The sequence below is a fragment of the Engystomops pustulosus genome, chromosome 5 (genome assembly GCF_040894005.1).
Source record: "Engystomops pustulosus chromosome 5, aEngPut4.maternal, whole genome shotgun sequence".
NCBI classification, from domain to species: domain Eukaryota; kingdom Metazoa; phylum Chordata; class Amphibia; order Anura; family Leptodactylidae; genus Engystomops; species Engystomops pustulosus.
Window position 1 is genome coordinate 52,041,376 of NC_092415.1, and position 24,392 is coordinate 52,065,767.

Here is a 24,392-nt window from a genome sequence, read left to right on the forward strand (position 1 = left end):
CTGTGCACACCATACCTGACTAGTAACACATCATGTGCACACCATACCTGACTAGTAACACATCATGTGCACACCATACCTGACTAGTAACACATCATGTGCACACCATACCTGACTAGTAACACATCCTGTGCACACCACACCTGAGTAGTGGCCACAGATGTAGCACTTTGGTATGTGAGGTCACCTGCAGCCACGACTTTATGTAAAGTAAATGTACATATCTCTAGTCACACTTCTCCGCCTGGAGCTGCCGTGTAATTATTGTGAGGCTTTCTGGTTCCTGGCATAATGAACGTGACCTTCTCTGAGAGACTGGACACAGCGCCCCCTGGTGCCCAGTGTCAGACTTGCGAGCGCCGCCTTGTCCCTGCGCTGTTTCCCGCCTCTCCTGTCACGGCGGCGGCTTCTCGCTCCTGTCATGTCGTCGTACAGCGCCGGTACTTCCCGTTCTGATGGTGAAGATGGAGCACCCGCTGAAGCCGCCAGCGGTGTCTATAGCAGTCTACACGAACTACAGCGCCTGCTGGTGTCCGGGGCCCCCGGGGCTTGTGAGGCCGGCCTCGGCTTGTTACGCAGCCTGGGAGAGGAGTGTGTGATCTCAGCGCCGGGGAGCGGTGTCCTGGGTGCGTGTTATTACATGGCCGGAGCCTCCGCTGTGTACTACAGGTCATACCGCCTGCGGTAGTGTCAGGTGTATACACTGTCCTGTGTACCTCAGGATGGCTGCAGGCTACTAGCCGTAGTGTCCGGTGTATACACAGTCCTATATACCGCATGGTGGCTGCAGGCTACTAGCCGTAGTGTCAGGTGTATACACTGTCCTATATACCGCATGGTGGCTGCAGGCTACTAGCCGTAGTGTCCGGTGTATACACAGTCCTATATACCGCATGGTGGCTGCAGGCTACTAGCCGTAGTGTCAGGTGTATACACAGTCCTATATACCGCATGGTGGCTGCAGGCTACTAGCCGTAGTGTCAGGTGTATACACTGTCCTGTGTACCTCAGGATGGCTGCAGGCTACTAGCCGTAGTGTCAGGTGTATACACAGTCCTATATACCGCATGGTGGCTGCAGGCTACTAGCCGTAGTGTCAGGTGTATACACAGTCCTATATACCACATGGTGGCTGCAGGCTACTAGCCGTAGTGTCAGGTGTATACACAGTCCTATATACCGCATGGTGGCTGCAGGCTACTAGTCGGTGTTTTGGCTGTGATTGTGTAATGACAGCACCCGTTCACTGAGCGCCGCTCGGCTCTCTATGCAAGAGGGAGCACACGGTCATGTGCCTGAAGTCTAAGGGTGATGTCACACATGGCGTTTTTGGGCCATTTTAGTTAGTGCGTTTTCAGATGGTAAAAAATGCATTTTTTTTGCTTTTTTAATTGCGCTAATTTGGAAAAACGGACAAAAACGCATTCTTTTTTTCAACGCAGTAACTAAAAACGGCCTAAAAACACCATGTGTGACATCACTCTAACTCATATCATATTGATCATTACTCTGCTGATAGTACAGGTCACAGGACATTATTCAGACAGAGTTGTCTAGAGTTAACATATCCTTAGGCCTTAGCTTAAGTGCAGATTCAAAAACAAATTATTTATAATTTCTCTCATACCAATAACTACAAAGCAGATTTCAGATCCATGTTGAATTGTATTCACCTCTACATTTTGTTATGTCTTTAAAGCTTTGAATACATCCCTGGTCTTTTCTAAGGAATATGGCCTCCTTGTGTTTATCCACAAATCTCTTAGCATGGAAGAAGTAAGTTGGCTTCATATGATCCACTTAAAAATTTTCACTTAAAAATAGCTTATTTTTTGTTATTGGCCCAATTATTAGGCTAAAACGTAGTCAGAGCTGGACAACATTTATAAATAAAGTTTCCTGTATAGACTACGCTTACTTGCCTGTGTGATGTCATTTCTCCTCTATAGTATCGAGACTGTCGAGAAGAAGCATTAAAGTTCCTGTGCACATTTCTTGAGAAAATAGAACAGAATACACAACCATATGCCTTAGAAATCAAGGTAAAGTTTTACATGTCTAAAGGGGTATTCAGACTGGTGCATGTATTCATCTCCCATGTCCATTTGGCAACTAAAATCTCAATGGGGGAAGACTGGCGCATTCCTCTCCTGCGCTGTGCCCTCAGGATATAAGGGGCTTTGGCCTCTTGGTATATAAGGAGGTGTGCTGGTAGTCTCTGGCAGAGACATTAGTAAATACAGTGAGACGCGGTGTTCACAACCCCTGTCACGCCAAAGGAGGCATTCTGGGCGGAAAATTGACAAAAATGACAATGTGGATTTTATGCTCTCCGTCGCTGCCAGTCACTGTGCACCTGCCATACACTGAAACCCAACTGTAGTAGGTACATGGCTGTAGCTCCGGCCAACGTAAACAAACACATGCCGGCAGTAAGCTATCAGATCTCCCTGGATTAAAGAAAATCTACCATTTGATTTTATACGTTATGAAGCAAACGTACCTTGAGAATGCTGTAGGTACACTGATACAGGCACATATCTTGTTTAATCTCAGCCGAGTGGGTTTGCTGAAGCAACAATTGTAAAATTATGATAATGAAGCTCTCTTGCTCCTTTGCCTGGCTTGGCGCTTTTCCTCTTACATTAGTTATGCACTGCTCAAGAGAATGATGTAATCACTGTCTTGTGCCTGACAGGCAGAAGTAATCAATCGCTGCACCATACCCCACCTGCTGTGTATGAGTGATCCAGCTCAGGTTGATTAGTCCTCTCTGGACAGTTCAGGAAGCTCTGTGTAATGTGTTCATCAACAGCAGGCTGAAGCAATCCAGCTTTCCCAAGGTCCTGAATGTTATAATTGTAATTTCAGCAAAACCACTCAGCTCAGGGATTAAACAAGATATGTGCCTGCATCAGTGTAGCTACAGCATTCTCAAGGTATGTTTGGTTTATAATGCATGAAATAAAATGTTAGATTTCCTTTAAAGTTCTCTAGGTGGCCCGAAATAATGGCAAAAAATAAAATAGAAAAATATTTTTTAAAAAGTAAAAGTTTAAATCACTCCCCTTTCCCTAGAACACATACAAATATAAACAGTAAAAATCATAAACATGTTAGAAAAAGCTTGTTCTATAAGGCCGCGGTCACACATACCGCTAGGCGTCCGTCATAAGGCGATGCTAGCGCACAGGGGGAGGTCCTCGGCCCGAACGCACATGCGTTTCCAGGGAAACGCATGCGATTGATAAGCCGATCGCATGCTTTTCTCTGGAAACGCATGTGCGTTCGGCCCGAGTACCGCCCCCTGTGCGCTAGCGTCGTGTAATGAACAGACGCCTAGCGGCCTAAAAATCTAAAAAAGATTATTCCCGGCTGTGAACACTGTAACGGAAAATGGTGCCCAAAATGTCCCAATTGTTGGTTTTATATCATCCATAAATATTTGAATAAAAAATTATCAAACTGTTATGTAGGTCCCAAATTGATACAAATGAAAACTTCAGCGCGTCTCTCAAAAAATTACACCTTACACAGGTCTGTAACCCGAAGTATGAAAAAGTTTTGGGCAAAAAGTCATATTTCTTTTTGTACAAAAGATTAAAATTTTGTTCAATCTTCTAAAACATTCCTTGGTGTGTAATGGGGTCAGCTGGAGAGCCATGGGAGACATCTGCAAAGACAGAGTATTCACTTCAGCCAAAAAGAGATGCCACAATCTACCTACCTCCTTCCACCTGCTGTACCTGCAGCTCTGCCACGTCATAACCAAACAGTTCCCGGGTGATCAACTTGTGGATAACCTCTTTCCCCATTGCTCCTATTCTCCGAGAGAACCGTTTTATATAGTGAGCTGCTACCCACCCACATCAAGCAAACGCCTGTCCCGGCAAGGGGACGCACGTTGGTAGAATGAGCTTGGCCAATAAAGAGTAGGACCATGGCTAAAATGTTCTCTTCCAGTCTATTAGACAGAATGTCGCTGGTCTATATCCTCCATCAAGCATATCTAACCACTGCCTGAGTCTATAAATTTCGCCATTTCGCTGATTGCCCTGTGGTTAAGAGGTTCTGTCTGCAAATTTCTATTTGACTATTGGCTACTACAGGCTGTCACTGGGTACAAGATATGTTCTGTAGGTTTGTTCTCAAGTTGAACTTGTATGCAAGTCTGCCAAATTTTTTTTTTTTTAGTCTCTGTGACTATTGGTTTTTAAAAATGTTGGATTGTCGTAAGATCTTAAAGCCAAACCAAACTACCGACACTACAAACAGGTACATTTTTTTAGCAAAAATATTCTTTATATCATTATTCTTTTCATATACAAAACATGTTCTGACAATGCATAAGCTTTTGTGCGATCTGCAATGTCCATAAATCAATTAAAGTAGCAGGTTTTACTTATCGTTTTGTCTTCCATGCACCCCAGGACACATGGGCTAACACCTCCTTCCTCGGGCATGCCTGTTTGTGGTGTCAGTAGTTTGCTTTGGCTTTAAGATAGCCTTTGGAGCATAAAGGAACTCCTAAAAATACTACAGGAATCAGTTCCAGCGCTTTCATAGAAGCTGTTGTGTGCGATTTAGGATTGTCATAAGAACCAGACACCTTTGATAACTCTTACAGCATCCAGAGGTCCGTTTGTAACTAGGGGTCATCTGTAAGTTGGGGGGCCGCCTGTATAGCACAAAACAGCAAAGCAAAAACCTCAGGCCAGTCTAACAGCACATGGTGAAAGAGTGGTGGTTGGATTTGCAGACACATGGTCTGGGAACTTTTCAGTTATTGGTATTTACTGTTCTTAATGTGTCTGCTCATAATATTCTAGAGTCCAATGTAAGCCCATGGATCCTACAACTATATCTTGTACAATACTGGTTCTGCAACAAACATCATCAAATCTTTAAGGCCGCGGTCACACGATCCGCTAGGCGTCCGTTCATAACGCGACGCTAGCGCACAGGGGGCGGTCCTCGGCCCGACCGCACATGCTTAACAGGGAAACGCATGCGATTGATAAGCCGATCGCATGCGTTTCCCTGTTAACGCATGTGCGTTCGGGCCGAGGACCGCGCCCTGTGCGCTAGCGTCGCGTTATGAACGGACGCCTAGCGGATCGTGTGACCGCGGCCTCACAGTTCAAATAGAAGAGAATCAAAGTACTTTAATGCCCTCAACACAATTGAAATGATGTTGCAGTTGGTTGGGTATTCCCACAGGATGTATCCATCATATATTTGTTTAGATAGCTGTGGATTACTGATTTACTGATGGTAGATATGTCCTTAAAAGAAGTTCCTGAGGAACATCGGTCCTAAGGATTTATTTTATTATAACTCTATATTTCTGCGGCATATAGGGTTATAATCAAACAAGTCCTGATGAACAAACTTCCTCAGAAACTTCTTATTAGGACACATCTACCATCACTAAACTGATGATGGATCTACAAATGGCCACTAACCCCAATAAACTGAACCAATGTGGGAAAAGTTAATCTTAGAAGATGCGAGTCACTGAAAATAAACCTATTAAGTTATTGCTACTAAAGGCGGTTCCACAAACTTTTGATTCATTGTGTGTACTTACTGGCTTACTTACCCATCTCAAGGTAATTTGGCAAAAAGGAAAGTTTCATCCTCCCCTTCCTTTACACTGTGTAGACACCACATCAGAATCAGTCAGACTGATTATATATTAATGCTGTGAGGTTCCTTCACAGCAGTATCTGCCAGACCAAATATCTCAGCTGTAATGTAGTCTGTAAAATATGAAGGTCAGCAGGGTAAAAATGGTTTAAGGGGGAAAACCTGGTGATACTACTATTATTATTACTATACTACTACTAATAGTAATAAGAGGGTGCTGTATCAAATGAGCTTATGATTTATTGGGTTTGCTTAGCCCTTCACACATTTTTCTATTTTGACACACAACACTGCTCACTGTGGGCGATACAAAGAAATTATTCAGACCACAGTAATATTGCTTGCAAAAAATCTTTGTTTTATAAATACTTTTTTTTTAATACACTTCAATAAAATGGAGATAAAAAGAATACATCACCATTTCTTGCATGCGTTCAGCCAAAATTACAATAGTCCATATAATACAATCCACACTTGCTCCTTGTGCGTTAAGCGTTTTGGTGAGCCACGAGGAGTATGGATTGTATCATACATTTATAGACTATTGGGATTTTTGTTGTATATGTGCAAGAAATGGTGATGCGATCTTTTATTGAAGTGTATTAAGAAGAGTATTTATAGAACAAAGATTTTTTTGCAAGTGATATTGCTGTGGTCTAAATAATGTCTTTCCATTGTGCACTTTAGAAGATGGAAGGATCTTAAATTTTGTCAGCCACTGTCCCCAATGTATACATATCAAGAGCTGTTTTGTATGATATATGACCTTTTTTACTTCTGGCACATAGGAAAGGCCAGCAATTTGTTTTGGGGCTGAAAATATTGACATTGTGGAATCCGTTCTTCTGTATATGTATTTGTAAAGAGCTGTAGTTGGCTTTCTTTCTGTTACTGATTTCATTTTATCCCCCCAGAGAATATGTATCGTTGTGTACACAAAAGAAAGATATGCAAAGTGTAAAGTAGCTGCATTAGATCTTCTAATTAAGGTAACTATATGTTGAGTGGCACAAATGCTTTTAGTTATATCTGATACTATACTTTCTGTCATGCCAAAAGAGGAAAAATATAAAGAAAGAAGTTAAAGGGAACCTACCACCACGAATCTACCTATAAAGGTAGATCGGGTGGTAGGTGGATGTAAGGGACGTGAGGAGAGCTCTTTTTAGAGCTAATCCTCACGTCCCCGCTAACTTTTGGGAAACTTTATTAACCTAATATGTAAATTTAGTTATGCGGCTACTGGGGCGTGGAGTAGCCGGCACGAGGCTACACAGCGCGGCTACTCCACGCCCTAGTAGCCACATTACTCCTCCTACCCTGTTGTGTACGGCGCGCAGCTCCACGTAGCTGCGCGCCCTCGTCTGACAAGCCGGCTACTGCGCATGCGCAGTAGCTCCGGCCTCGGAGCTGGGACTGCTCAGCCGGCGTTCTGCGCATCATATCGGACGAGGGCGCGCAGCTACGAGGAGCTGCGCGCCGTACACAACAGGGTAGGAGGAGTAATGTGGCTACTAGGGCGTGGAGTAGCCGCGCTGTGTAGCCTCGTGCCGGCTACTCCACGCCCCAGTAGCCGCATAACTAAATTTACATATTAGGTTAATAAAGTTTCCCAAAAGTTAGCGGGGACGTGAGGATTAGCTCTAAAAAGAGCTCTCCCCACGTCCCTTACATCCACCTACCACCCGATCTACCTTTATAGGTAGATTCGTGGTGGTAGGTTCTCTTTAAGCTCCATCTTGCTCTGACAGCTATTAATCAGCTCATCTCCTCCTGCTCTACAACATGCTTTCTGCAGAATATAGTGCATTTTTATAGTGGCAGGTTACCTTTTAAAGGAAATTAACCACTAAAAAAACAAAAGCGACAAATCTCACCCCTCCCCCTCCTCTTCACCTTTATCCCGGTGCTGTCCTTGCTAATCTTGACACACCGGGTTCACCTAGAAAACAAACTTATAATTAACAGCATAGAGCATGGGGAGAAGATGTCTGGCGCTCCGAGCTGCTAATTGTGCACGCCCCCGCAACTCCCTCTCCCATGCAGGAAGCGTGAATTCAGTTCCCTCTTCTAGCATGGTGTGTGGTGCAAGGCATTTTAGTATTTGGAGCAAATTTATTTCTGCTTTAAACACATCGATGATAATGGTTTGTATTTGTATCTCCTCTGTGTGTCATGGCATACAAAATTTGGATATTGGTAAACTAAATGGCTCTTAGTGATTCAGCCCCCTAATGTTTAAAGAGTAGCCGTCATTTTAAAACACTTTTGATATGTTGTAGGGCAGGCAATTTTAAGCCCATTTGCAATTGGATTAGTTACCCGAATCTTGCTCCTTCCTCTTGTATTCTGCAGACTTCCCCCTAGATGTCAGTGATCTCTCATATGGCTGTTGCTAGGAACATTCTGTCTTCACTGCAGACTACAGAGCTAGAGACACGCCCCCTTTTCTCTCCCTACTGCTGATTGTAGTTATTTTGAGAGCTGAAAACCATGGTTTCTATCGGCCAAAAAGGTACAAGATGAGGGCCGAGAGGCAAAATACTTTGAGGAAAGATTCCCAGAATTATGCATTTTGGTTTTTCTCAGAGTGACGGTTACACTTTAAGTCCTAAACCGCTATCTAATATCAAGCTTTTCCTATTAAAATAAGGTTTGACATAAAATATGAATAATATGTATTGATACATATGTATTGTGCAATAATTTTCCTACATTACAAATGCCTTAACAGCTTGAGGTAATGGCAGAATATCTTTTTGATCACTTTGTCTAAGAAAAAAAAATTAATCACACAGCCCTGTAAGGCTGAGAACAGACAAGTCGTTAGAGATTCTGATTGTGGTAGAAACCAACTGAAAATATTTGGTTTCTGTTTGCATTTGGGCTACATGCACACAATGCGGAAATGAAGATTTGTGCTAGCTGTATTTTCTACAGCTAGCACATGTCCTCATTGCTTCTGTAAGCTCATGCAAATTGCTGTGAAGCTGGTGCTTGAACTGGCTGCCTGAGATGCAAATAATACTAATAATCTTTATCAGGGGCGGACTGGGAATATAAAATGGCCCTGGAAAAAACTATAAAAGTGGCCCCATTTTATGGGCGGAGTCCAAACAAGTGGGTGTGGTCAGATAATGTGGGTGGGGTTACTACAGACAAATTGTTGGTAGATGGCCTTAATGCAAAACAAGAACATCTTTTGCTAGTAAGTGAATCTAATGCGCAAAGAATGTGACCTGTGGATCAGTAAATGATGCAAAAACACAACCCGATAAGCCTTAAATACCTTTCCCCTGTGCCATACATGTACAATTCAAAGAAAGAATATATTGATACTGCCTCCTATGTTCAGGAATAATGCTACAAAAACACATTCAATCCTGCCTTCTATATACAAAATAAAACTACTACAATACCTTCTCCCATATACAAGCCAACTACTATAATAGTGCCCCTATGTACAAGAATATAACTACTATAATACTCCCCTCTATGTACAAGGATATAACTACTATAATACTGCCCCTAAGTACAAGAATATAACTACTATAATACTGCCCTCTATGTACAAGAATATAACTACTATAATACTGCCTCCTATGTACAAGAATATAACTACTATAATACTATATATATATACACAGAAGCGAACATGAAAAAAAACAATCAGTATTTATCATATACAGCTACAGAAAACACATGAGATCCTCACCTATTGCATCCAGTGACATCAGGTGATGTCTCCTCGGATTGTACTCGTTCCTCTTCTTCATTAGTTCCACCAACACAGCATTCCTGCAAAGTTTACCACGCAGACGTCTTATGTTCTGCACTTTCCCATTGTCCCTTAACTGTCCCTTCTTCTGCTACCACCAATACTGTGCCCCAAATACTGTAATAGAGCCCCCTGAAATAGTATTACCACACAAATAGTGCCCCATAATGTAACATACTGTAATGGTAAGGATATTTTATTTCTTCTTTCTCTCCTATAAACCCCACCCCAGTATTGATAGAGCTCCTACTATGACCCTGATGTAATAATAATGGCCCCAGCCTACCCCAGACAGAATTTATGCCCCCAGCCTACCCCAGACATAGAATTTATGCCCCCAGCCTACCCCAGACATAGAATTTATGCCCCCAGCCTACCCCAGACATAGAATTTATGCCCCCAGCCTACCCCAGACATAGAATTTATGCCCCCAGCCTACCCCAGACATAGAACTTATGCCCCCAGCCTACCCCAGACATAGAATTAATGGCCCCTGCCTGCCCCAGACATAGAATAATGCGCCGAGCCCGCCCCAGACATATAATTTATGCCCTCTGCCAGCCCCAGACATAGAATAATCCCCCCCCAGTCATTTAATAATGCCCTCTGCCAGCCCCAGATATAGAATAATGCCCCCCCGCCCCAGACATATAATAATGCCCCCTGCCCCAGATGGATAGAACAATGCAATCCCCTGCCCCAGACATAATTAATGCTCGCCAATTCTATAATTAAAAAAAAAAACAAAACATAATACTCACCTCTGGCGCAGGTTTCTTCCCGTCCTCGGTCTTCGGTAGCTTGGTGTAGAGGCATGGGATAGTGACGTCACTGCTCCGCGCCTTTTACACTAAGCCGCGGAGCTACGGAGGGCCGGAGAGCTGACAGCTGGTAAGTGTCAGCACTCTTCCAGGCTACACAGGTCGCGCAATGAATGACGTCAATTGCGTGACCTGTGTAGCTGCCTGTATACATAGACGCAGAAGCAGCGGTGCTGCGCTGCGTCTGTGCACTAATCAATAGTACCTGCATCGTACGATGCAGGTACAATAGATTAAATCAAAAGTTGTAGGAAGTGCAGACCGGCTCCGGACCGGCCCCAGACCGACCCAGGACCGACCGGCCCACCGGGAAAATTCATGGTGGGTACAATGGCCAGTCCGCCCCTGATCTTTATTTAGATCGCCATCAATTTCCATAGCGCTTCACAAATCTAATTTACAAAGAAAAAACTACGTCACAGAGTACAAACAGTCATATGGAACAAAAGGGAACATAATAAAATAATCAAACAAATAAAAATGCAGCTGCCAGAACCATCCATCAGCTGCCATCCCATACACAAGGTCCAAAAGGCAGGTAGCCTTGGGGCGTGATTTTTCCTGTGGGGGCAGAGATCAGCCGTTGTATTGGATTTAAGTCTTTAAACTAAATGTATAACTTGTCGCTTATACTCGATTCCATAACATTTTTTTATTGTTCCTAATTTAAGTTATTGCAGCTCCTGAAGAAATCCTATAAAATTGAAGAATTTCAAATCTCTGAGATATTCAATAAATTTTATGGGGAACTTGCTAGTAAAAGCAAATTAACAGATACAGGTAAGATGTGGAAGATCTTCAATACATTGTCATTATGTACAACTGGTAAAATAAACCACCTGCTAAGAAAAAATACAGTGTTATCTGCAGAGCGGTTAAACCAAACATATAAATTTTTTGTGAAGAGATGAAACATTCCAAATTATCTCCTCTTATAACAGTGATGTATTTATAGGAGGAATATTAGAGGTATAACACATTTCCATGTATTTGGAAATTGCATTCCAGAATGGTTTAACCCCTTAACGCTGCAGCCCTTTTTCATTTTTGCGTTTTCATTTTTCACTCTCCACCTTCAAAAATCTGCAACTTTTTTATTTTTCCATGCACAGTGCTGTGTGACAGCTTATTTTCTGCGTAACAAATTACACTTCAAAATGTTGGTATTTAATATTCCATGCCGTGTACTGGGAAGCGGGGAAAAAAATTCCAAATGCAGTGAAATTGGTAAAAAAACGCATTTGTGCCGTATTCTTGTGGGCTTGGATTTTACGGATTTCGCTGTACGCCCCAAATGACATGTCTACTTTATTCTTTGGGTCGGTATGATTACGGGGATAACAAATTTATATAGGTTTTATAATGTTTTCATACATTTAAAAAAATGAAAACCTCCTGTACAAAAATGTTTTGGGGGGATTTTGCCATCTTTTGGCGCTAATAGTGCCATTTTCGACTTTGGGCGCGATTTTCCGTTACGGGGTTAAATGTAGTGAAAAAACTTTATTAGATTTTGATAGATCGGGCATTTTCGGATGTGGCGATACCTAATGTGTTTATGATTTTTACTGTTTATTTATATCAGTTCTAGGGAAAGGGGGGTGATTTGAGTTTTTAGGTTTTTTATTATATATTTTTTTTAAAAGTTTTTAAAATTTTTATTTTTACTATATTTCAGACTCCCAAGGGTACATTAACCCTAAGTTGTCTGTAAGATCCTATCATATACTCCCATACTACAGCTTATAGCACATCTACCATGAATGAGTTAAACCGAAGTATCCTCGGGTCTTCGTGACCCGAGGCAGGGATCGCCACTCCCCGATGACGTCACGGGGAGCAACGATCCTCAGAAAGATGGCGGCGCCCATGCGTCGCCATCTTTTTGAAGCCGCCGGCAGCTTTGCGGGGCCCACTAGCCCTCTCCATGTGCCTGGACCTGGCATGTGACATAATACTACGTCACATGTCGGTAAGGGGTTAAAGGGCATCTACCATCAGTTTAGTGATGGTAGATGTGTTCTAGTAAGAACACGGAGGAACCCTGTAGCGCTACCTGTCACCTATCTATGCGCCTGGGTAAGGCGGAAGAAATGGTACTCTTACGGTTCCATTGGATACCGGTTATTGGAGTGTTTGGGAGCTGCTGAATTAACCGTAAGGAGAAGTTACCATCAAGGGTAATCGACACCCCTCCGACTGTTCTTTGCAACTTAGCAAGTTGCGTCCAGGTGAGCACCTCCAGTACTTACCTGACAACCAACTTACGTTACGTTATCACACGAGGCGCCGTCCTCTCTCATTGTCTTTTTTGTTTTCTCTTTCTTTTACCTATCTATGCGCCTGGAAGGGGGGCTAGCGCTAGGGGGGGGTGTGTGTTTATTACATTAAAATACTTGGTGACGTAGCCTGAGCACACCAGGCTAAGTTGCATAACTTTTCTAACTCCATATTTGTGTGATCACAGGATATAGAGTTATAATATAAGAAGTCCTGAGGAACGACTTACTAGGACACATCTACCATCACTAGACTGATGGTAGATGTTCTTTACTTAAAGGGCATTTACCACCAGGATGAATGACTGTATGCAAATGAGCCTGAGGGGCTCCAAGCTCCTTAGGTGTTAATGGAGCCTGGATCCCCTAATGCTCATTTGCATACAGTCCTTCATCCTGGTGGTAGATGGCCTTTAAGGACAATCCAATAATATACTTAGATATGCCTAGAGAACTGATAGGTCCTCTTAAGTTCACATAAGTGGAGTATAATTTCAGGTGACATATATCTTTAGCCAATGGTTGCCTCTGGACACAAATCAAACAGAGGTTGCAGTGTGTACCTGATGAATGCACATTTTTCTGTGGTTGTTGTAGCCCAGGTCCTCTTTAGCTTCATTCACAAGGCCATATCAATGTCTGTAAAATGCTTTGTCAAAAACAGAATAACAAGGAGGAATTTTGGTTCATGTTATTGGACATTTTACAAACCATGTATTAGACTTATTAATCAAACAGCTATTCAGAAATATGTACATTAAGTCAACTATTTGTCAATGTCATGTTATAAAATAATATGCTCATGTTCTTATGTTCTCTAGTTTTAGAAAAAATTTATGAGCTGCTGGGAATTCTGGGTGAAGTACAACCTAGTGATATGCTGAACAATTCCGAAAAACTCTTTCGAGCCTATCTGGGAGAATTAAAGGGACAGGTACTGCTCTACTAAAACTTATGTTAAAGAACATCTACCACCAGTATGAAGGATTGTAAATCAAGAACACTTACATGTTGGTGTGTTTTCCGTTTCTTTTAGCTTCTTAGGACCTTGTTTTATGAAAAAAATGTTTTAATAATTATGCAAATTAACCTGAGTGGCTCCAGGCTTTATATATGCCAATAAAACCTGGAGACCCTCAGACTGATTTGCATAACTCTTAAAACCTTTATTTCTTAAAATAAGGGCATAAGAAGCTGATCCTAATGGGGGGAGGGGGGCACACATCAACATGTAATTGTGCTTGATTTACAATGCTTCATCTTGGTAGTAGATGTCCTATAACTCTAGAATTTGAAAAGTAAGTGGGAGTTGTGTGTAAGAGGCCTTACAAAGACATCACGGCATTTTCATATGTTTTTGGTCAAGTATAAGAACAAGAGGATTGCCCTCATTTTAACTAATGGTAACATTACTTTATAGTAAAGTTATATACTATTCCAAATCTGCCCTCCAAAAGGCAAACAGTGCTCTTTCTCTTTCAAATCCTGTCACAGGCACACACAGGCTGCAGCTGATATCCCCCTTTCCCTGGGACTCGCCACATTCTTCTGGCTGGATCATAAACAAATGCTTCAGAATGCTGACAAAGGGATTTTAAAATCGGCATAGCATAGGCTGCTAGAGCCTGTCACCAGCTAAAAATCACATGCCTGGTGACAGGTTCGCTTTAAATCATAGGGTTGAAAAGTAGTTGCTGTCGTCATACAGAATTATACCTTATTACTTTCTTGTGTATATTTTATAATTAGTATTTTTTCCTGTTTTCTAAATTTAAACTCCTAGATGACATCATCCACAAGGCAGCCTAAGTTTTCAGTGGTAGCTGGATGCCTGAGAGGATTGTCAGCGCTCTTGATAAACTTTACAAAATCTGTAGAAGAAGGTACAGTTACTATTTTGTGATGTAAAAAGTGTGTTTTGACCGACCTTAACACTGTGAATCTGTTTTAAGGCTGTTCAAATAAGAAATGTTTTGTAGACGTGATTCGTTTGTGTTATTTATGGAATAATTACAGACTCTCCTTTCTCCCTTTAGATGCTAGCACTTCTAAAGAAATTTTTGAATACACAATGAAGGCAATAAATCCACAGGTATGAAAATATTATTAATAATTCTTATTATTTGTAAAAACTCTTATTATTTCTCTCTATACTTTGTTTATATATATATTTTTCTGCAGATCGACCTAAAGAGATATGCTGTACCGTTAGGTAGGTTTTCCATTCACTGTTTTTTCTGTCTGTCTGCAGCTTGCTTTTTTGGTGTGACAGGGACCTAAAATGATCAGTTCTTAAAAAAAAAAATCCTGAATGTATTTTACAGGAGCAATGGGGGTTTCTTACAGTAATTTTTTGAACTAGAATTCCTGTATGACAAAAATACATAATGTTTTTTGTGCCTTTGCTATATCTGCAAGTCTAGAGCTACAGTAAAAATGTAGCTCTAGACTTGGCTCTTTAACGTTGTCCCCGTCCCGCAAGGTTTTTTTTAATCAGTAATTTTAATACATTGCAGCGGGCCTGCATCTTCTGGCTCAACATGCATCACAGTTTAATACTTTCCTTATGGACAACTATCAAACTATTTTTGAAATACTGTCAAAGTGGTGCGGCCATCCAAATCATGAAATGAAGAAAAATGCATTTACAGCCCTGGACTCCTTTCTGAAACAAGTATGTGCGATTTTTGTTCCCCATTGTCAGGAGCTTAGTATTGCAGTTAGAAATTGATGATCCTAAAGTGGTTGCAATACCAGTGGAACATGGTCCAGCACAGTTTAAATTAATAAAAATGTGTAAAGAATGTCCATTCTACAATTGAGGGCAGTTAATTGAGTTATATTATATCTTGAAGGCACTATTTTGTTTCCATATTTCACTTCCCTCCTTCAGTGTATAGAGCTGTATGAGGGCTTATTTTCTGTGTAACAAATTGTACTTCCTAGTGACACTATTTAATATTCCATGGCAGTTACTAGGAGCCTGGAAAACATTCCAAGTGCAACTTTGCCAGGGCCATTTAAATGGTTACCACCAGCAGTGCATGTGTTAGGGGCATAAAAGCACTTTTAGAAATCTTAATATCTTAATCCTTTAACTAATAGGACCGTAATTTTCAATTCATCTTTAATAAGTTTGACACAGGCTTTAAGAAGGCATTTTGCCTCTACTTCACTTGACGTGTTGTGCAAATGATTTCATCCACCTTGAAAACACAGTTCTGGAGCATCTTTTATTATAACACCTTGTTGTCCTTTTACTTTATTCCTCTAAGAAATATATAAGAAAATTGTCAAATGCCAGCACTGATTGGATTTTATTGTATTGTGCAGGGAGTAGGTGACATTCATTTATTATTACCAATTTTGATGTTCCCAAGGTTGCTATGCTGGTTACTAATGATGCAGAAGCTCACAAAGACAAGTTACAATTCTTCATGGAGGAGTTTTATAAGATCATCCGAAAGATGGAGTCCTCCAACAAGGAGCTTTCTATTGCTGTTCGTGGATATGGGCTTTTTGCAGCGGTATGATGGTCATTTGGTTTGTCTATACCATAGTGATGGGTGGTAGCTTTTATGTATAATGCTTTTAAAATTGCTTTTGTATTTATTTATTTACTTTAAAGCCATGCAAAGCAGTAAATGCTAAGGATGTGGACTTCATGTATATTGAGCTTATTCAGCGCTGCAAGCAAATGTACCTCACAGAAGTCGAGACAGAAGATGACAATGTGTATCAGCTACCAAACTTCCTCCAAGCAATTGCAAGTGTCATACTTTATATGGACTCTGTAAGTCAATAACCTCTTTTAAAAAAAGAAAGTAATTTGTTAATTTCAGCAATTGATAACTTTTATTGGTTAACTTGATAAGATTACTACTATTGTAACTATTCAGGGCTACTTAGGCATAAGACATCATCTGAGGAAAACGCATTTATACACATAAGTATGGCGCAATACTGTGGTTGATGAGACGAATGATTGTAAACATAAACCTCAATATGAAGATGATAAACAATTATAGCAATAAATATGGCAGCAGTGTAAGAGTGTAAGAGCATTATTGTCCCCTGTATGAGATCTCATGCAGGTAGAGGAGAATATTTACAAGTATTTTAGAATTCCATAAATTCCATTAATCCCAATTTTATGTGTGTCAAATTTAGTGATGCGTCTGTACTCCTGTACTCGGTCTTTTTAAGGTTTGAAATGGACTTCATATTTTGGTCAAGTCTGAAAAAAATTACTGTGGTAAAGAATCTTTGCAATTTCATAAATTACAATATCATATACTATTGTTATGAAAACTCAAAATAGTCCTTTCTGTGCTCTCCACTCAGATTCCAGAAGTATATACTCCCGTTCTTGAGCGCCTTTTGGTTGTACAAATAGAAACATTTCCACGATACAGCTCAAAAATGCAATCTTCATGCAGCAGGTCAATTATCAAGGTGTTTCTGTCTCTGGCAGGAAAGGGTCCTGTTCTTTGGAGCCTTATTAGTACTGTCGGTAAGTTTATATACCTTCATGTGACGTTTCGTCTATTGCAGGATGAACTCCATAAGATAGGTGGATAAATGCTAAAGATTTGGGTAACTTGTTGGAATGTGTCAATAAATTGGAAAGTTATGTAGCAGTTGTTTGGCATTCAAAAGTTCTGGTGACATTTGTTTGGTGGAAGATTTGCAAAAAATCCAAATGGTTTTCTTCTCCCTAGACCAATTTTCATACACATGACCTATACTTTACATTGAATTTAAAATTCTGTCTAGTTTCTTGATAAATATAACCATAGAGAATGTATGTATGTTACAGTGCATCAAGGATTAATCCGAGTGTGTTCCAAGCCAGTCAGATCTGAAAGGGTAAATAAAAAATATTACTTTTAATATGGTACTATCTTGTTACGTTGGCTTCCAGTCCAAATGTTGCACAATGTATAATATTAAGTGAAATCCTACTCACCCAGTATGTTGCCCCCTATAGATTAACTTGTTCATTGGAAAGATCTTTTTTGCCTAAACTAAATGCTCCCACAGGCCTCGTTATATTGAAACCGGGAGTTCTGTTTTTGTAAATATTACAATGCATTACAATGTTTCATAAAGAAGGTTAACCCTATATTATGAGTTTGATGATAATGTTCTTCATTCACATGCCACTTAATAAATGACTTTAATCTAGAATGGACATGCGGCAGATGGTTCTGAAGAGCCATTGGCTTCTGGTGAGGTCCGTACAGGAAAATGGAAAGTTCCTACTTTCAAAGACTATCTTGATCTCTTTCATGCCCTTTTGAACTGTGATAAGATAAAGGTACAGTATTCTTGCTTTTTTTTTTTCAATTTTGTGGACACCAAATTGGTTTAATATATCATATTTCGTTATTTGCTCTCGTCCTTGAATTACGGTGTGCAATATGATAATTGTGCTAGAATTTTGATGTATTAAGGAACAGATAATAAAATGTACAATAGGTCATAGCTTTAGTTTCCTCACACCGGGGGTTCTACAATATCACAATCTGTGTAAACAAGCATGTAAGAGGTTGAGTTTCTGTCTGCTGTTGAGCTTCTTGAACTCTTTGGTATTTAGAGGGTAGAACAATTTGTACTCTATTCTGTAGTTAGCAGAACCAAGGTTTTGTTGGTGTAAACACGCACTATTAAATATTGTGTACAAGAGAGGGAGCATTCCACAAGTAAGAGTAACCACTGTTGTGGTTGTGTGCTTGAGTTGTAATAAGTGCAGTAGTGTAAAAGGTCATCGCTCTCAATTGTGGAATGCACTGAGGGCCCTCGCTCCCCTGCACATGATGTTTTACAGTGTGTTTTAAGCTTTAATTGTAGGAGGAAGAACCTAGTGAGTGCCAATCTGTGTATAAACTGGTGGCTATATCATATAGGGCAGTGATGGCTAACCTATGGCACTGGTGCCAGAGGTGGCACTCGGAGCCCTTTCTGTGGGCACTCAGGCCATCACCAGAGATGACTCCAGGTATCTTCCTGCAGTCCCAGACAGCCCAGGACTTGCTGTGCACAGAGCACAGAGCTTTCTTGGTGTCCTCAGGGTGCTGGTATCAATGAAAACTGTGACAGAGAAGGGAGTATAAATCACAAATTAAATTTCTGTGTTGGCACTTTGCGATAAATAAGCGGGTCTTTGTTGTAGTTTGGGCACTGGTCCTCTAAAAGGTTTGCCATCACTGATATAGGGGGTGGGACACAGTTTCCAAAAGGCATTAACATTTAACATTTAAAAAGAAATGCTGTGAAAGCTTCAATGATGTTTTTCTGTTGGTCTTTTTTAAATTGCTTGTACACCAACATTGGTGACCACTGCTGAAAGAGAACCTACCATTAAAATTAATCCACCCAAAATAAATACTTAATAAAAAAATATGATTAAAAAGCATTGCCTTATCCCTAAATGTTTCCTTTCCATGGCTGCAATCTCAAAAAAATCAGTTGATAAAGTTATATGCAACTCGCTTGATTTGAGTTCAATCACATTAAGTGAGTCCTGCATATTAAATTTTACTTGCCTTATCCTGCCTCTTTTGTTCCTGTTTTACAGTCTCACTGCTAGGACATGCTGATGTATGGAACTAGTATTTAGGGACCGTCTTCCAATATTGAACTACAGACGTATAAAGCTCGCTTTACTTATAGGAAATATTGTCAAATTTTTTACACGGTGCCTTGTGTTAGATCATTCAGCACTTGTCATATGTCATGTGACCAGTATGAGGTCATCTACCCTTTACTGTTGCAAAATGTAGCCACGTATGTATATGATCACATGAAAGCACAGCTTGCCTCCATGTAGGATGGGAAAGAGTAGAAGGAGGCATGCTGTGATTTCATGCGATCAGATACATACATGGGGAACATTTTACAAATGTAAAGGACCTTAGATGACCTTGGTCTCATGACATGAAATGTTCACTGATGAGTAGTTATAGGGCATGGAAATGAGTAGTCATAGGGCATGGAGAGGAGTAAATGTGAAGGGCCAGCCAAGCAGGATATGCCACCTCTAATGCCAGGTAACTAGCAATTGGAGGGATGAAGCGGCACTGTGAATACGGATTATATCCGAGGGTAGGGTGCAGGCTTGTAAAGGTCCGACTCAAGGATCCCAAACATCCAGTAAGCAAAGAATAGGAAAGCAGCACTCCGTGACAAATAGGTGTTTATTTCACCGGTGAAATAAACACCTATTTGTCACGGAGTGCTTCTAATGCCAGGTAAGATAACATAAAGTTGATTTTATGGGGATGTGAGGGAAACCTATTTTTTAGCTAAAAGAAGGGTGGCATTTAGTAATAGGGCTATATGGGAACATGTCACTAGCTGTATTTGTGAAAATGTGGTGAGAGGTTCACTTTAAAGGGCACCTACCACCACGAATCTACCTATAAAGGTAAATCGGGTGGTAGGTGGATGTATGGGACGTGAGGATAGCCCTTTTTAGAGCTAATCCTCACGTCCCCGCTAGCGTAACATAAACTTTATTGCCCTAATATGTTAATTTAATTAAGCGGCTACCGGGGCGTGGAGTAGCCGGACACGAGGCTACACGGCGCGGCTACTCCACGCCCCAGTAGCTGCTTTCCCCCGCCTACCCTGTGATCTTCGGCGCGCAGCTCCTGGCAGCTGCGCGCCCTCGTCCGAGAAGCCGGAGTTCTGCGCATGCGCAGTAACTCCGGCCTCGTTCCCGAGATCGCGCATCTTGGCCGGAGTTACTGCGCATGCGCAGAACTCCGGCTTCTCGGACGAGGGCGCGCAGCTGCCAGGAGCTGCGCGCCGAAGATCACAGGGTAGGCGGGGGAAAGCAGCTACTGGGGCGTGGAGTAGCCGCGCCGTGTAGCCTCGTGTCCGGCTACTCCACGCCCCGGTAGCCGCTTAATTAAATTAACATATTAGGGCAATAAAGTTTATGTTACGCTAGCGGGGACGTGAGGATTAGCTCCAAAAAGGGCTATCCTCACGTCCCATACATCCACCTACCACCCGATCTACCTTTATAGGTAGATTCGTGGTGGTAGGTTACCTTTAAGCATGGAAGGCTGCACTGTAAATTCAGGACTGGACAATCTCATGGCTCTTATTATCATAAACAAAATACTGTTTAAAGGAAATCAAACAGATTGATTCATTGTATTTAACCCAAGCATACTTTCACGCTGGCGATGCCTCTGCAACAGCTTCCGTTCTTATGATTTTGAAGATTTTATTTTTCCACTAAATAGGTAATAAAACTATTTTGCCTATTAATCCTTTAGGATTCCATATTCTCTGATGAAGTGTTTCCAGCTGTATCCTCTCCGTTACAGTCTCTGAGTAGACTGTTGTATGATGAACTCATAATGTCCATTCTTAAAATTATTGAGAAATTGGACCTATCATTGCAGAAACAAGAATCTGGAACAGACGTGAGTAATTTTTGATACTTTTTAACTATTCTGTCTACATGCTGTAGTTCATTTTGACATTAAGTGAAATCAAGTTGTTTTGTAATAAAATAAAAAATCTCAAAATGTTGAATAGAAAACACAGATCTCAATTGGACATTACACTCAGTGGGAAGTACCCCAGCCAGACAAACCATATAAAGGTGAAAACTGAGCAAAGTCGGAAAAAGAAACAAATTCCAAAGCTTTTTAATGTCTTGATATATATCTTACCAATGTGCCATGCTTTGTGTAGCGCTGCGTAATCTGTGGCAACTTCTGTTACCAGCATCCCATGCTGCTCACTGCATTTATCTGCAGCTGTAGTTCAACAGTCTTCATCAATAAGAGGCATAATTTAAAGTCACAGTGTTGCCCTGGTGTTAAAGGGGTTGTTGACTTTTTCATTACTTTCTTAAAAGTGATGGCACCTGGGCTTATTAGACACCTGCTAAGATTTAGTTATTACAGGAGCGCTGTTGCACTTAGGGCTCATTCACACGACCGTCTGGGGGGGATGTATATGCTGCCGCACATGACCAACCAATGTCACTTTTAAGTGGTCAAACTCCTTTAAAGGAAACCTACCACCACGTATCTACGTATAAAGGTATAACGGGTGGTAGGTGCATCTACAGGACGTGAGGATAGCCCTTTTAAGGGCTAATCCTCACGTCCCCGCAATCTTTTAATAACTTTTATTTCCCCAACATGCAGATTTTCTACAGAGGCTACTGGGGCGTGGAGTAGCCGGAGCTGAGGCTACACGGCGCTGCTACTCCGCGCCCCAGTAGCCTATTTGATCCTCGGATGTCTGCCCATGCGCGGTAACTCCGGCTTCGGAGCAGTGACCCCGCAGCTGCAGGCCTGCTGTTCTGCACATGCGCAGACGGTAGGCTTCATGGACAAGGGCTATGAGAAGCTACATGCCGAAGACATCTGGTAGGAGGATCGAAGAGAGCACTGGGTCGTGGATTAGCCGCACCGTGTAGCCTCAGCTCTGGCTACTCCACGCCCCAGTAGCCTCTTTAGAATATCTGCATATTAGGGAAATAAAAGTTATTAAAAGGTCTATCCTCATGTCCTATGGATGCATCTACCACCCGATATACCTTTTATGGGTAGATCCTTGGTGGTAGGTTTTCTTTAACTTGTTTGTAATTTTTGAGGTACAGTGGTCGTGAACTTCTTTTTGTCTGGAAACACAAGAAATGTTATGGACTTTGTAATATTTTTCTGCGTATTGCTACTATTTTATCGCACACTTACTAGGTTGAAGAGGATCAGCTAAGCTATTTAGTAATTGCAACATCAGATACAGCAGCCAACCTTTACCCTACCAAGCCTAAAGATTTTACAGCATTCGTTAATCTGGTCGACTTCTGCAGGTAATCGTTAATCCAATATTCATGAGAAAGCAATAAAATTACTTGTGTCATATGATATGATATGATATGTTTTGTATAAATCACTGGCATATTTAGTAGGACATTGTATCTTTTTACTAGACAAATGAGTTCTCTGTCTTTCACAGAAACCACAGTTGTCTGCAGATGGTATTGATAAGCTCAGTGTTGCACACCTATTGTGTCATGTCTGACTGTTTGACGTCAGGGTTTTACTTATTTGGAACTGGTTTTGGGTGGCATTGGAGACACAAGTTTCCTTCTCCCATCCTGGCAAAGCTTATTTACATATTTCTTACCAGAATTCTTAGTGCAGCGCCTTTTGTCATGCACCCCTCTCCTTACTTTTTGAGCATGTTTTGGTTACAGTGAAGTTTTCATGCTGCAAGTTTACATTTTATTCAGATTTAAAGGACACCTGTCATCAGGTCTCTGTCACTAGTCCTGTCACCTCTACCTGTTGGAGCAGCTCACAAGGATCCCATACCAGCCTTTATCTAGTCACTTCAGACATTAATCATTATAAAATCATGTATTCTTTATTATGTAAATGAGGCTGGTCACATGGTCGGAGGCAGTGATGTCACCCCTGTTACCCCTCCCCTCTCCTCCCCCTGCTCATGTCTGTGTGTAATGTATAGTAATCTATACAACAAACAATGGACCTTATTGTCACGGCAGGGATTAGACTCAGAGGAAATATTTTACAAAACTGCCTTTGGGCAGTCAAGATTAACCCATATCCGGACAATTGAAAAAATAAAGTAAAACATCACTTTTATTAGGGATTCTTAAAAAAGATTGCACTATATTACAAGCTGTTGTGGCACAAACCACTAGATGCACAGGACAAACAGTGGATTAAAAGCACAGTGTGAACTGAGTCATAGGCAGTTTGCAGGTGGTCAGTGGTATGAAACGTGAGATAGTGGGCACAATACGGGGTCCATATCCACCTATAATAATTGCTATAAGTCCACTATTGGCCAGATAAAGAGGACTGTCCTAAGCAGTATTGTCTGCTACAGTAATGTATCTTATTGTATGGATTAGAGCCCTAAAATGACCACCTAGACCATGAATAATAGTGTTGCCTGTACTGCCCCAGCAGGGGCCGCTGTGGTAGCAGGCTGTATTGTTATAAATACTGTATGGAGATCCTAGTCCTATCGTTAGAGATATAGTGGACTGAACGGTCCAGGTGTGATCTAGGTCTGACACTATCTATCCCTATTGCAACTGATGGTATTATAATTATTGCCACTGCCTGCCTAAGATTCTACCACACTGCTGATTAAAATTTTCCAAACATTAGCCCCCCGACATGTTTCACCAGTAGAACTGGCTTCATCAGGGGTTTGGGCTAAATGCTAAGCGCGGGGCTGTCACGCCGAGTATATAACAATGAAGCCCCTCCCCGTGGGACCAAGTTGAACCTATGAAAGTGGGTCCTTCACAAAGAGGCGCATCCCATTTAAAACATCAGTGATGGGCACCATGATACACCAATGAAGTGTCCAGGAGGAGGCAATGACTCCTCCCAGTAGGGAATGATGGGGGTGTAGCCCATACTATTCTCCAATAGCGGCTAAATATGTCATCAAGCCCCCTGGTCAGCTGACTCATGGACTGTCCGTCAGCTGACCGTCATTGTATCTTTTTACTAGACAAATGAGTTCTCTGTCTTTCACAGAAACCACAGTTGTCTGCAGATGGTATTGATAAGCTCAGTGTTGCACACCTATTGTGTCATGTCTGACTGTTTGACGTCAGGGTTTTACTTATTTGGAACTGGTTTTGGGTGGCATTGGAGACACAAGTTTCCTTCTCCCATCCTGGCAAAGCTTATTTACATATTTCTTACCAGAATTCTTAGTGCAGCGCCTTTTGTCATGCACCCCTCTCCTTACTTTTTGAGCATGTTTTGGTTACAGTGAAGTTTTCATGCTGCAAGTTTACATTTTATTCAGATTTAAAGGACACCTGTCATCAGGTCTCTG

At 41.4% G+C, this 24,392-nt stretch overlaps 1 protein-coding gene across 2 annotated transcripts in view; it reads left to right on the forward strand.

Annotated features, from left to right (window-relative positions):
- The first annotated feature begins 327 nt into the window (after positions 1-327).
- The window catches only part of PRKDC (protein kinase, DNA-activated, catalytic subunit), a 105,111-nt gene continuing 81,046 nt past the window's right edge, over positions 328-24,392 (forward strand). Inside the window, exons 1-17 of one of the 2 annotated variants that reach the window (XM_072151948.1) lie at positions 328-626; positions 1,700-1,776; positions 1,950-2,042; positions 6,564-6,638; positions 10,920-11,028; positions 13,349-13,461; positions 14,311-14,410; positions 14,564-14,619; positions 14,709-14,739; positions 15,044-15,201; positions 15,908-16,054; positions 16,156-16,320; positions 16,872-17,040; positions 17,347-17,396; positions 17,716-17,847; positions 20,819-20,968; positions 22,259-22,374. In XM_072151948.1, coding sequence (XP_072008049.1) covers positions 422-626; positions 1,700-1,776; positions 1,950-2,042; positions 6,564-6,638; positions 10,920-11,028; positions 13,349-13,461; positions 14,311-14,410; positions 14,564-14,619; positions 14,709-14,739; positions 15,044-15,201; positions 15,908-16,054; positions 16,156-16,320; positions 16,872-17,040; positions 17,347-17,396; positions 17,716-17,847; positions 20,819-20,968; positions 22,259-22,374 — 1,946 coding nt within the window. In that variant the 5' untranslated portion in view covers positions 328-421. The remainder of the gene's footprint in view (positions 627-1,699; positions 1,777-1,949; positions 2,043-6,563; positions 6,639-10,919; positions 11,029-13,348; positions 13,462-14,310; positions 14,411-14,563; positions 14,620-14,708; positions 14,740-15,043; positions 15,202-15,907; positions 16,055-16,155; positions 16,321-16,871; positions 17,041-17,346; positions 17,397-17,715; positions 17,848-20,818; positions 20,969-22,258; positions 22,375-24,392) is intronic. The other variant, XM_072151947.1, reaches the window with a different exon arrangement.